Source organism: Biomphalaria glabrata, chromosome 10, assembly GCF_947242115.1.
Source record: "Biomphalaria glabrata chromosome 10, xgBioGlab47.1, whole genome shotgun sequence".
NCBI lineage: Eukaryota > Metazoa > Mollusca > Gastropoda > Planorbidae > Biomphalaria > Biomphalaria glabrata.
Window position 1 is genome coordinate 1848080 of NC_074720.1, and position 14900 is coordinate 1862979.

The window sequence follows — 14900 nt, forward strand, 5'->3', positions numbered from 1 at the left end:
CTTAAAGTGTAACTTCACACTGACAAGTACTTAAATATTTGTGTAAGACTTAAATTATTTAAAACTATTGCTATTATTTTCTATAGAAAATGTAGTTTAACAGATATATGAATTTGCAATGTTCTGATTAGATATAAGAAGCACAGTGGTCATGTGGTAAAACTGATTTCTAAGGTATATTGAAAAAATGGTTTCATTTTCTTATCTTATACATTACAGATATTCCATCAAAAGAGAAACTAATTACATCAGCCAACACTAAACATTTCCATGTTGTTCAATGCAAAACTATGTGTTAACTGTAGGTATTCAAGCATAGTCTACACAGTTAAGCTCTATACAACCAATTATATATAAAAATACTTTTTTTTTAAAACAAAGCTTATGTTGACTAAAATTGTATTCATTATTCTGAATCAATCATGTAATTAATTTTGAATAGATCTAGACTACAATAATAAATTTGTGCAACGGGAAATAGTTTTATTAATTCACTGGAGGGGAGGGAGAAAGGTTTTATGTGCTTTTTTTTTAAAGTTGCTTGTGGTCTAGAGCCTCCTGTATGGAAGTCTGCAAGTTAGCCACTGAGCTATACAAGTACTTATAAAAATAAAAGGTTTTATAGTCTAAAAAAGTCTACATTTAAAAATTGTTAGCATATCCCCTTATTTTCTACACAAGACATATCTCCCCTTACATTTCTATATTTTAAAAATTAATTAATTACAACTAATTGTTTAACTAATTGGTTAATTCTTTGAATGATTCATGTGCTATGATCAAAGAATAATTGTGCAATGTTTCAACTTGATTGGAGAATGGAATGTGGGAGAAACAACATGTACAAGATACCACAGAGGGAATAGCTAGAAACATTGTAAGCTAAGTAAAGAAACCCTAATCCTTTTGACTACACTTACATTTTCTAGTCACATTGTTGTCTGTTGCCTCTTTGGACAATTTCTGGTAGCAGGTAAGGCAAACTCTAATCGGCTTTGAACTCTGGAGTGGGAGCAGCCATTTTTTACTGGTGCAAGCATTGCAGGCAACTATACCACAATGTCGACAATGGTGCTGGAAATTAAAAGGACATTATACAGACCATCATTTAATCAGTGGGAATAACTCTAAGATAACATAATACACAAGTTCATAGGATAAGTAGACAACACATAACTATCTGTGAATAAGAGTAGATACATTGGACTAATTCCATACAGATTGGTTAGGCCAATAATAGAATATGCATCCTCCGTTTGGAACTCCTCAACTCAAGAAAACATTAAGAAACTGGAACAGACACAAAATAGAGCAGTGAGATTCATAACAAACGAATATTCACATTTGACTAGAGTAACACCTTTAGTAAAATCACTAAATTTAGAAAGCCTTCAGGACAGAAGGCTCAAAAGTAAAGTAGCAATCATACATAAAACACTGAACCATAATCTTCAAATACAAAAACAAAATTTAATAAAATACTCTGAAAGACACAAAGATAAAGGCACATTCCTCGTCTCATATGCTAGGACAAATTTGTACAAATACTCCTTCTTCCCTAGTGCTATTAGAGCATGGAATGGGTTGCCTGAGCTAGCCAGGAAAACCAGTGACTTGGCAGAATTTAAGTCATTGGTTAATATGAATGACTAAATGCATGACTAAATGCATGACGCGTAGGACGTAATCATCTTCTTTTTTGAAGTAACGTCTGTATTATATAAGATTATATAAAATAAGATAAGATTGACACACATATAGGGACCTAACACTAGAAATTTGGGTCTAATTTTTAAAAAAAAGAAGAGGAAAGGGGATGTCTAAACTGAAAGAAATAAGAAAACTTGAAGCTGCGCATGTATATTTAAAGACAATAAAAAAACAACACAGAAACAAAGACACTTAATGCAGAATCGACACTTATGAGACACGATCAATGTCTTAATTTGCCTCAGAACTGGACACAACAGAATGAGACAACATATTTTACAGAAGCTCAAAATTGGAACTAGTGAAATCTGCACTTGTGGAGTATCACCAGAGAATGCTGACTATGTCCTTCAAAACTGCATTCTTTACCAAGAGGCCTGTACAAGACAATGGTCACAAAACCCCCCTAAAGAAAGAAAACTATATGGAGATCTCCCTGATATGGAAAACCACTGCGCAGTTCATCTCATATATTGGTCTAGTCATCTGAATGAGCCAACATAATAATGAGAAAGAAGAAGACACTTATGACTTGGAAATACTAGTCCTTGATCGGTCCTGGCGGCATGGAGCCGTGAATGTTGTTGTTACAAGATAAAAAGTCAAAGAGGGCGGCCATCAGCAAAGAAGAACTAAGAGAAGTACAAAACTAAAAACAGGCAATATGGCGACTGACTTAACTAACCAGAGCGTTGTGTGTGATCAACTTTTAAAAATAAAGATTGCACTTCATAGTCATCTTTGAATTCACAACAAATGAGACGGAGCAATCTTTGATCATGAAAGAGAAGCTATTTATATATATATATTGCAGAACAAATTATGACACAGATCTTAACACAGAGACACATAAAAGACATATACAATGTAATGGCAGACACAATTAAGACATACACTAAGACCTTAGACAGACATTAAAAGACACATACCCTCCTATTAACGACAGTAAACTCTGACTTTCTACAGTGCATGCATGTCTTAGCCTCTGAGTCTGGCACCCAAACAGGAGAGTCCACTGTAGTGCTCTGTCTGATACCTCCTGGCAAGGAAAACAACATAAAAAAAGAGTGAAATAATCCAATGATCAATGACAAAAGTTTGATTTATTATCACAACTAACAGCTTTCCCTATAATAAAATAATGAAAGTTAGTTGGAATGTATTTATTTGGAGTACCGGTATCACACTTCTCTGTAAACTTTTAACAATGTACACAAGATAAAAGCATCCAGTGTCCAACTGATTCATCTAAGTATTTTATTTAATTCTAAGGATTGCATACATATTACATCTATAAAGGCAGCCCTAAAGACCACATTTTTAATGAGAGAAATGGTGAATTAAATATAGCGAGCCATGGACCTCTGATTCAACAACTCTTAGCAGCAATGCAATACTAGGCAAGGTACTAGACCATCCAGATTCCCATAAAAGAATATTTCTGATCAGTAGTCTTAGGTCAGCATACACTTTGCAACCCAGAGGTCATATGACCATCCCCCACTTCAAAATACCCACCAACAATCTTCAACAAAGCTGACATACAAATAGCTCTAATTGAATATCTGTCCACAGAACAAATCGGACAACATAAATACAATACATATAGGAGTTCAGGAGGAGCAGTGGCTGAGCGGTAAAGCACTTGGCTTTTGAACCAGGGTCAGGGTTCAAATCCTGGTGAAGACTGGGATTTTTAATTTCAGGAAGTCCACCCAGCCCTAATAGGTACCTGACATTAGTTGGGGAAAAGTAAAGGCAGTTTGACATTATGCTGGCCACATGACACCCTCGTTAACCACAGGCCACAGAAACAGATGACCTTTACATGATCTGCCCTATAGACCACAAGGTCTGAAAGGGGAACAAAAACAAAAATATAGAAGTTTAGTGAGTAATTTAGCTTCAAACTACATTTGTATTTACATTCAAAAGATTTTTAGCTCATTTTAAATGATACAGTCAAAGATAGCATAATTCAGCATGCATTTAGCAAAGTCAGCATGGATTAAGTTCACCACCTAATCCTCAGTCATCTGCTGATGATGAGGCAAATTAAGTAACTAATAACCACAAAGGTTTAGTTGAATGGATAATGCAGTATTGAGATTGTTAACAAAATATCATGCAACCATTTTGGGGTTGAAGTAAACAATCTGGCCTATGTAGTGATGATGTGCCATGCATTTCAAACTTTTAGTGCAATTATGCCTCGACGATGAAGTTTTGGTGAAAAAAAGAGATAGTTTCCAAAAATACCTTTAAGTATATATTTAAAAAAAAAAAGACATTGTAGAAGCCTGTATCAAACTATCTCAGAAATAAAAAATTATGTCTGAGGAAAAAGAATTGGGCTTATCTTATATGATACAGACGTTACTTCAAAAAAGAAGATGATTACGTCCTACGCGTCATGCATTTAGTCATGCATATTAACCAATGACCTAAACTCCGCCAAGTCACTGGTTTTAATGGCTAGCTCAGGCAACCCATTCCATGCTCTAATAGCGCTAGGGAAGAAGGAGCTTTTGTACAAATTTGTCCTAGCATATGGAACGAGGAATGTGCCTCTATCTTGGTGTCTTTCTGAGTATGGTCCGGACTGGGTTCTAAAAGAATACAATATAAGGTTTCAGAGTGATTGCTGTGACTCTAATTAGAATCAAAGAAATAGCTCTGGTAATAAGAGAACTTAAGTCTCAGCAAACAATTACTTTATCTGCAAACAATTACTTTATCTGCAAATAATTTCATCTGCATAAAATGAAGTAAAAATAATATGTAAGCACAAAGGGTCTTTGGATTTTAAAAACCCTCATTCTTTTTTTTTTTTTATCAAAGAAAAGTTAATTTATCAATTCCAGGTCACACAGATTCAACTTACTTAATGCTAGTATATCATTCACACATTTCCTGATGTGGGCCATCCATTCCTTCTTCTCTGTGGCTGTCGCTGCATAGACAACAAAGGATTTACTGGGACTGATAATTTTCCAACCATTTCTTAAATCTGAAAGAAAGGTCAATATATCATAGACATTGTTTAAAATCTGTGAAGCTATGGCTCTAAGCATAAATGAATGCGTTGATTTATTATTATTATTTTATTCAACTTTCGAAAAACATTAATAGATGAACTATCACTTTAGCATAGGTGATGGTGAAATAGATTTACCAATCGCAAAAACAGACAAAAAGAGTTTTGGAAAATTTGTATAAATGTATGTTATGGTGTGTGTATTTCTATGGTGATAGTGAGTACAAGTTAGCAATGGACCTCATTCACCAATCGTAAACAAACAACATTTTGTCACGTGATCTTATTGATAAAACAACGAAAAAATACTGTCACGTGACAACCATCATGAATTAAACATGAGATAGCAAATTATATAGAAGAGATAGAGCACCACATGGCTAAATGTTTGTTTACGATTGGTGAATGAGGTCCATTGGTGGCTACGCAGGGTGAATGATGCAAGACAAGTGTCAATGTCGTAAGCTGTCTTAGGTACTAACGTCTAAAATGTAAACCAACTAACTTCTACTCACAGTCACCATAGCAATACACACACACACCATAATGTGATAGATATCTTGAAAAACAAGATGAGGAAACATTGTGTGTAGAAACTTACTTCCATCATCGTCAACATTATCCAGTTTGACATCTTCTAGAGGCAATATATGTTGCTTGTTATACTGGAATATACAAAAATGTTTTTTTTTTATTTTTATGTACTTAGATATGTATTTATAAGATACATTTTAATTAATAAGACCTAGCATCACTCAAACCAAATCCATTAAAAACCATATTGCAGTATATTAGTATATTTGTCCCATCAGAGTGGGGGATGGTAAAAAGAGGTCGCCGAGCCTAAAAGGTTGAGAACCGCTGATCTACACTATTCCCTTGTGTTTTTACTCCTCTATATCACTTCCACTAAATCCCATTATTCAATAATGCACCTTTTAACCACAGGTCATGGAGACTAAAGATTGTAAGTCAGAGAAGAAACATACATTCATTCTACAATGAGGAGCGGTGGCTGATCGGTAAGGCGCTTGGCTTCTGAACCAGAGGTCCCGGCTTTGAATCCTGGGATTTTTAAATTTCTGGATCTTTGGGCGCCACTGTGAGTCCACCCAGCTTTAATGGGTACCTGACCTCAGTTGGGGAAAAGTAAAGACGGTTGGTCGTTGTGCTGACCACATGACAGCCTCGTTAACCATAGGCCACAGAAATAGATGACCTTTACATCATCTGCCCTATAGATCACAAGGTCTAAAAGGGGAACTTTACTTTACATACTAGAATAACATTACCCTACAAAAATTTCATTACAAATTTCTTTCTAAAGCAAATGCTTGATTTCATAACTTCCCTTTTAAACTGAGATAGTGCCCTAGAATAAAACTTACCTTCTTTTTGTGGATAATAATGTTTCCATATACGAGAACATCGTTGAAAAGGAAAAACTGTCGAGGCTTTGCTCTCTTACGGCACATCTTTGTCAGGACACCTTCTCCAACGAGGACTCTCCCAGGTAGGCCAAGGGGCTGCATAAAAAAAAGGGGCACAGATGATTTTAGTTTGCGTGCTTACATACAAGACTAACACAATTACACAAGAGTAATACGTTTACACCCAGACCTAATATATTAAAAAACTTTATTGAGGTTCTCAAGTTGTACAGTAACACAAAGGTTTGAAATATCTGAATTGTATTTCGATTATAACATAAAAGCATTGGGACATAAGCAAAGACTATATCTAGTAACACAGGAGTTTAAAGTAACATTCAGTTAGTCACTATACAGACCATTAACAAATAACATGAAATCACAAACCAAAACAAGCACTAAATCAATATGAACTTAAATGGTAATTACTAAAATGTCCTGATCTAACTGTCCAGTCTGGAAATAGTCAACATGACCGGCAACATGAAAACACAGCGCTCAAACAAAATGAGGTTATTTATGTAAAAAATGAATCTTTTATTACACGACAAAACAACTGTCAGTAAGCTGACACATGACTTGCTCACCTGACCAGAAGAACCAAAACTCTGTTCAACATTGTTAATTCTCCTGGAATTGGCTTCTGAATTCACTGAAAAAAAAAAAAAAAAAAAAGAAACTTATACAAAAATGATATCTTTTTCAACTAGACAAACACTAACTGTGTGTAATTTGTGTGACACAATTTAATATTCAAGTAGCACTGATATGACAGCCCCCTTCCTCCAAAACAGAAGCAGTAATCCAAACCTATTATAAAACCTAAATTTTTTCCTACTTTAAACATCAACTAATGTACTAGAGAACATATAGGAAAAGAGAGATAAAGAAACTTGTGACAATACTGGTCACCACAAAGGTATGAGCAGTTAAAAAGAAATAAAAATGTGCAGAAAGTCAAGAGCCAATGTATTTGAAAACCATTATCTCATTTAAGTATATGTGAAGCTATTTCTTTTGGCATCATCATTAAAATAATGAACACAATATGATTCTGAACTATACAAACACATTTCTGTAATGTACATTTTTTTAAGCCACTGGATTGATCTTCCTGTTATACAAAGTACCAAAACCAGTGACTCATCTGGCCGCATCCATTGTCTTCAGAGATAGAAGAAGCCATATATATATAAAGTACTAAAACTAAGCACTTCCCTTAGTATAACTATGGTCAAAGTTTTAAAAAGGCTTAAGATATTTTGAGGACTGCCAAAAATGAAAGCATAACTCCATTATCTTGCATTGAAATAGATTTTAGTAGGAGATTAAAAAAAAAACAATTAATATAAATATTTTTTTTTGGCTAACTTTATTTTTAAAAATTACATTTTTAACTCTTTGAGTGCGAATTATTTTGATCGAAAAAAATGGAGTTTTCCGAGAACGAACACAAATTTTCAAGGGGTGTAGAGTTACTAAAACAACTATAACTTTTATATTTTATTAAAGGTAGAGTTACTAAAACAACTATAACTTTTATATTTTTTTAAATAATCTAATATATTTGATTTTATGGAAAATGAATGGGCTACAAAAGTATAGTAAATTAAATTATAAATTATTCAAAAAAAATATATATTTTTCATTAATTTTAAACTGAGTACAGAAAAAGAAAATGTTTAAAAGTTCATTAAAAAATTGTTATTCTGAAAGATTTAACCTTTTAATTAACCATTTAATCCATAAATATTAAATATCCACAATACTAAACACATTTAATAACTTTAAATTTCATAAAATATGAACAAATGCACTAAGAAATTGTATTATTTTCATTTTTTGGATCCCGGGAAATAAACTAAAAAGAGGAACCATTAACATAATGTTGTCTATTTTTATTTGAACATGTTGGTACTGCATCAAATTTACTATCAAAACAAAGAACAATCAGTCCCACATCCGGTAAATAAAAAAAAAGAGAGAAATAAAAAGTTTAACATAAAAAAGATAGTGAAATAAATATTATAAACCAAGTTACTCGCTGATGTAATGTTTTTCTACTACTGCAATGAAAACTTCAAAATTCTCTTTCTCATTTTACTTTGATATGCAATGAATTAGTATTTTTAAAAGTCAAGCATTAAAACACTCTTAGCATATTAGGGAAAGTTCTTTGTGCAAACAAGTCAACATAAATGTAGATATTCAAAAGATTACATTCCATGTTTGGTTTACATTGTAGAAGTGTTACGGAATGATTGAACATTTACAGAGACTGGATTAGAAAATACCCACTTTTTAATCACAGTATATTACTTTTCAAGTAATCATAAAATGTTAATAAATTTTGAAACAGCTTCATTTGCATAACAAAAAAAAAAAATATCAAACGACAAAAATAACCCAGATAATAAATGAATGAAAGATATTTGATATTTTGGCATATCTGCACAATTTAAGCCATGACATGCCCATATGTTTCGTAAACTAAAAATTGTGACTAGCGAACTTTGCCTTTAAGAAGTGTCACCAGAGAATGCTGACCATGTACTTCAGTCTTTTTCAAGAGACCTGAACAAGACACTGGCCCCAAAACACCCCTATACAAAAAAAACAACTATATAATGGAGAGCTGCCTGACCATGTGTGGTACCCTAAATGTTCCAAAGACTTAGGGATATGTGAAGGTGTACAGGGCAGGAGAGAATGTCCTAATCTGTATAAGTTGATGAGATACCTCAAAAAAAAAAAAAAAAATTAGCATGAGGCTGTTACAGTTAAGCCTGTATCTTTTATCCTTTCCTTAGGTGTAGTCAATCAGTATATATGTTTTAAAAACATTACTGCCTCTTGGTTCAAAAAGTTAACTTGAGTCTCTTTTTATTGTATTTATAGAGCCATATTTCAAGAAACACACCTTATGTGCTAAGCCCAATGTAATGATGTCTCCTGGTTGCAGTTTAATGTGTATCTATTATTGTAAACTTAATAAGCATGTGTATAAATGATATTGTGTGTTAGTATACAAAGTGCGTTTACTTCATCTGATTCATCTCAATGCTAAGACAACTCTCAACTGTTTGTGACTGAAATCCTATTTCTTGTGAATAACAGTATACGACAACAGAAATAGATTAGAGCCTACAGCTACTGTTTGGTTATGAAGCAAGGTGTTTGGGGGAAGTTAATTGACAAGCATGACAACATTTCTAAATCTGACTTGATTGATGACTTGGTTCAGACAAGTGGTTTGAGCACCTTTTAAGGAGTGCTTTTTATCTCCAAAGCTCAACTAAATGTAGCAGACACTTAAAGATAGTGATACAAGCAAGGGTTGAGAGTGATGACATCAATGCATTATCTCTTCTAATGACAAAACCAAACTCCTCATTCCCTAGAGATTATCTTGTTTTTTTTTCACTACAGCCAACTAAGAAATAATTGAAATTTGTGAACAAATTTGCCCTCAAATCATTAAAACTAGCAAACAAAACAGAGAGTTCAAAGGAAAAAAAAACAAACTTGCTTTGTAAACAGAAATAGAACTATTCATTTTGTGTTACCAGAGAAATAAAATGTCTTGTTAATATCAATAAAGCTGATATCCAGAAAGATTATATTCTTTAGTGGTGGTGAACTAAATAAAGGGGAGTTTCAATTAAAAGCTTCATGGGCAAACCCTGAACAGTCTGGGATCTATTAATAGTAACAAGAGAAACAAATCAAACGATGCAAGTATTTGATTTGATTTTGATTTGAGGCACATCGGCACAATTTAGGCCATGTCGTGCCTGCAGTCCCTTAAGGACTACTCTCTCTCTAAACAACAAGGGCCAGATTCTATACAGTCATATCATTAAAATCAAGGTCTATTCACAGTTAAAATAGTAATAAGATCTGGCATAACAAAGCAATAAAAATACAAGTGTACTCCATCAATAGCATTAGAGTCTGTAAGAAATATACAATAGATATAAATATAAGCCAGACATATATTTATGTCTATCAATTAGGCCTACATTTTTTTCCCATAATGTTATCTCCTCCAACACCAGTCTTTGTTTCTACTTTTGAAAGAAAGCTGGGTAAAAGATCATAAAAAAAAAACAAAAAGAATGTGTCATGCCACAATTCTTCTCTTGGGCAAGCAAATAGAAACTCTTTAACATTGAAGCACCAAAAGCTGCAATTATTTAGACATAAAGCAAGACATTATTTCAAGGCCACGATTGATCAACCCAAATATATATAGATACCGTCACAAAAAAAAAAAAAAAAAAAAGCCCTGTATATATCAACAAACACTCATACAACACATAAATATATAATTGAAGAATTGAGGCAGTATTGAAAGGATGAGTCAACTAGATCTAGCCATTCCTAAAAGGAACAGATGATAAAGATGACCTCAACATAAATTATTATGAGAGGTACCATAATGACCCCTCTCCTCACAATCCCCAGAGAATAAAGTCTACAACTAAGACTAAGGTTTAGTATCTAAATGTGGAAAGTTTAAAAGACTAAGGTTTAGTATCTAAATGTGGAAAGTTTAAAAGACTAAGGTTTAGTATCTAAATGTGGAAAGTTTAAAAGACTAAGGTTTGGTATCTAGATGTGGAAAGTTTAAAAGACTAAGGTTTAGTATCTAAATGTGGAAAGTTTAAAAGACTAAGGTTTAGTATCTAAATGTGGAAAGTTTAAAAGACTAAGGTTTAGTATCTCTAGATGTGGAAAGTTTAAAAGACTAAGGTTTAGTATCTAGATGTGGAAAGTTTAAAAGACTAAGGTTTAGTATCTAAATGTGGAAAGTTTAAAAGACTAAGGTTTAGTATCTAGATGTGGAAAGTTTAAAAGACTAAGGTTTAGTATCTAGATGTGGAAAGTTTAAAAGACTAAGGTTTAGTATCTAGATGTGGAAAGTTCAAGTAAAATGAAAATTTCAAAATAAAATTACAAACTGTTTAATTGTTTTATATTAAGTTTCCTTTAGTCAGTACAGACATTCAGGAGAGTTTCTGATGTTGAGATATGGCATTATGATTATATAGTCTAATATAGATTAGTATAGATAGTACAGATGTAGATCTTTAATGTTTGTTAGTGATTAGCACAAAAGCAAACCAACCCCCCAAAAGATGTTAAATTCCAATAGCAGTTGATAAGTAGATGGACTATAAAGACACTCTGAAATCCAGAAAAAAAAAGTTTCACCCACTAACAAGATTCTAATTTCACAGAATTAAGGACTAGATGTAGATCTAGAGTCTAGAACTTGATCAGATAGCATAAAATTTAGTCTTGAATTCTAGACGGGTTGATGAGTCACACCACCACATTTGAGTGACTAATGATCTTTGTCTGCCTTAGAAATTAGATGTTTGTGGAAGGTAGAACTAGATCATAACATTATTAATGTGACTATGTCCACTGTGTCAAATACTGCTAAAATCTCTCTAGAGATCTCTTTAAAAAAAAAAAAAACAACTTTCAGTTATCAAGTTTTATCTTTTTTTTTTTCATCAACTTTGGACTATCAAATAATCAATTCAGAAAACAAAATTTTGAAAATAACAATGAGTTTTGAGTTTAGGCTTAGACTTAGGCACATCGACATAATCCTGCTTTAGGGATCACTCCTCCCTTTATATAACAAGGGCTAAATTATATACAGTTAGATCTAAATCATTAAAAAAAAGATCTATTCACAGTTAAAATAGTAAAGGTACCGGTAGTAAAAATTTAATAATTTACTAGAATCTAGAGTCTATCACTACTACTATTAGTACTATCAGTAATCAGATCAGACTAGACTGTCTAGAGTAGATCTAGCTAGATCTAAGTATCCCTACCTCCTATGTCTAAATCCTCCTCATCATCAGTGTTATAAAGAATAAAACTTTTCCTGGCTGTTTGTATCATATTATTTAACACGCAAATATTCCTTGAGTTACGCTGATTATCCTAAGCCAGTATCTTAATATCCGTTGAGAAGCGAATACAGGTGACAAATGGTACACTTAATTGACTAATTATACACGTATTGTCCCAGATATCTAGGTCACACAACAATGTGGTATGGCAAGGGGTAGTAATCCATTGAAAAGGGGGACTCATCCAGTAGCCTTGTATTCAATTTCACCGCACGTACACTGTGAGAAAGAAAGGGTATCGCGGCGTCATGTCGAAATAACTGGAGATTGAATGAATATCCTAGAGCTGTGTGGCACACACACGGCGTTCCAGTAAGCCTAACGGTAGCACGCTTAGTGTCAACAGAAAAGTGGACTAGGATCAACACACAGATTCAAGGTTGACGAAAATGTCAACAGCTTCATCCCAGTCACGGTGAGAAAGATCTTGAGTAGATCTAGATAAGATCGAAGAAGAAAAAAAAACTTTAAGGTTTTTCTAATGACACTTGTCACTTCCAGTTAAGATAATTTGATCTACATCGATGACATCAAAAAGTCAATGAATCACGCACTTAAAAAAAAAAAAATAGTCGTAAGTCGAGGAACCGCTACTGAGCTACACGGGTGTCAGCGTGCTGCAAGAAGAGGTGAAAGGTTATCAATGAAAAACTGCAGGCGTTTGAAAAGACGGTGACTTCTAACTTAGCACATCCGGTGCCCACAAAATAACGAGAGAGAGAGCGAGAAAGAGAGAGGTGGAGACAGATTTGTTAGCGCAATCACGCCATTGCGCTGGCCCGAAGGCCAGGTTTTGACATGTTGAAATTATCATGTGTTTTTTGTGTGTGTGACATGTGTCCCTATGTGCGCAGTAGCGGCGTCTATTCATTCTAAAATCAAAAAAAAAAAAAAAAAAAAAACACGCGCTTAAAGGGCAAAGGTCATGTATATAATAGTTGGGGTAAAAACCAGTCTCTTACACGCTTGAGTAAGACAAGGCGTCCAATGAAACAGGTGATTCTAGATCCATATCTAGATCAAGTGTTAATCATCAAGTTTTAAAAGATGGGGCTTACTTTAACCGGGCGTAAAAATAGACCGACAAGTGGATCTTGGATTTCACGATGGGAAGAAAAACACATGAAGGAAGTCGTGACGAGAGAAATCCGCTGAAAGAAAAGAGGGTGGGTGATGGGGAGGCCCGTGGACATGACAAGAGAAAGTGTAGAATTATATTTGAACTGAGTAGACCTAGATCTACAAAGTAAATTAGCAACTCGGTCTTGGGTTTATCTACTTGACTTGAGGAAGGCTGCAATACAACGCATTAGACTTTACAGTTAGGAAGGGACGTCAGACACTTGATACCTATATTTATTCAGAGTAGGCTGCACTATTTTTACAAAGCTTAAATCAACCCACTCCGTCCACCTGTCTGGTACAAATTTTGAACACGTTATTTGACCCCCACTTCCGGGTCAAGCTGAAACTTTGCACAATTATTCACTGTCCCTAACAAAACATGAATCAATGAAAAACAAACAAAAAATATTTAGTAAGTAGCAATAAATTAATTTTCTTGGATACGAAAAGGAAATAGATCTTACAATATTGAGAGATGGTTTTGTCAATGTGTTTTTATCCCGTAGAAGTAAAAAAAATATTTTGCTTGTTACATATTGAACAAAATGATGCATCCCTTCAGTTGAAATTTCTCCGCAATGGACAGCAAAGAAGAAAACAATAATAACATCGTGCCCGGATTGGATGGCCATGGGAGATAAGTTGCGACAACTAATTTTAGAAACTATTTGCATTGTTGCTAAAGTGGTGAAAGACAACCATATTTTTATAACGATACATTGAAGGGTCATTTAATGTAGAAGTCAAATTCCAAACAAAACAGAAACTGTTGGCGCGGTCATTATGTCCCAAAAGATTGAGAACCACTGCCTCGTAACGACAGGTGGAACAAAACAAAAGAAGAACATTGGTAATCATCTAGATCTGCATCTAAATGAAGGAAGGTTTACAGAACACTTCCGGTGAAGACTAGCAGACGACGCTTGCACATTTCAAACTTCCGCGCAACTCTTCAAGGCATAGAAATGCACTTATTAATTTTTTAATAGACAAGAAGGTCAAGGACTAATACGTTGTTTTTTTTTTTCTATTTACTACACTACAACTCGTAAGACACCGCAGGACAAGGAGCCAAATTCAACGAAAAAAAAGTTATATAGAAATGAAATGCAACTTCATAAACTGCAACAAAAAACTAACAAAAGCAGTAGGCCTACTGGGTGAAATAAAAATAATGTCTACCAGAGAATAGCTTATGAATATAAGTTAGCTATTTTCAATTTCGGTTTGAATAGAGGGAATTTAGTGAAATTGTAACAGATAAAGAAATGTAAAACAAAAATAGTCAAAATGTAAACGCCAGTTCGGCAACGACCTGTGTCACGGCGAATGTAATCAACCTGAGTGGTCAAGCGACGTTCCATCCGGTTCTGGAAGGCCAGTAGAGACCCTATATAAGAGCAAGTGTGTTTGAGTCAAGACACTCCACGTTACCTCGCAATGTGACCAGTACGAGGCGAAGTTAGAAACAGACGATGAAGTCAGACGGAGCAAGGCTAGGTTTTTGGACAGTTCGTGTAATGTTGTTGCCAACTGTACAGTGTTGTAATGTATTTGAAATTTAATTGCTACTGTTACTTTGGAGCCCTGAGTTGTGAGGTTCTTTAAGTTCGTTGTGTCGTGTGATGCAGTTTGGAGGGATAGTAGGAGAGACGTAACAAT

General features: G+C 34.1%; 1 protein-coding gene across 2 annotated transcripts in view; it reads right to left on the bottom strand.

Moving 5' to 3' along the window:
- Positions 1-14900, bottom strand: part of LOC106073454 (pleckstrin homology domain-containing family F member 2-like) — a 33807-nt gene that overhangs the window by 4994 nt on the left and 13913 nt on the right. Inside the window, exons 1-7 of one of the 2 annotated variants that reach the window (XM_056043958.1) lie at positions 12033-12751; positions 6765-6829; positions 6136-6273; positions 5349-5412; positions 4595-4720; positions 2640-2749; positions 921-1074 (exon numbers count right to left, since the gene is read on the bottom strand). In XM_056043958.1, coding sequence (XP_055899933.1) covers positions 921-1074; positions 2640-2749; positions 4595-4720; positions 5349-5412; positions 6136-6273; positions 6765-6829; positions 12033-12102 — 727 coding nt within the window. In that variant the 5' untranslated portion in view covers positions 12103-12751. Of the gene's footprint in view, positions 1-920; positions 1075-2639; positions 2750-4594; positions 4721-5348; positions 5413-6135; positions 6274-6764; positions 6830-12032; positions 12752-14900 lie in introns of those variants that run through there. The other variant, XM_056043959.1, reaches the window with a different exon arrangement.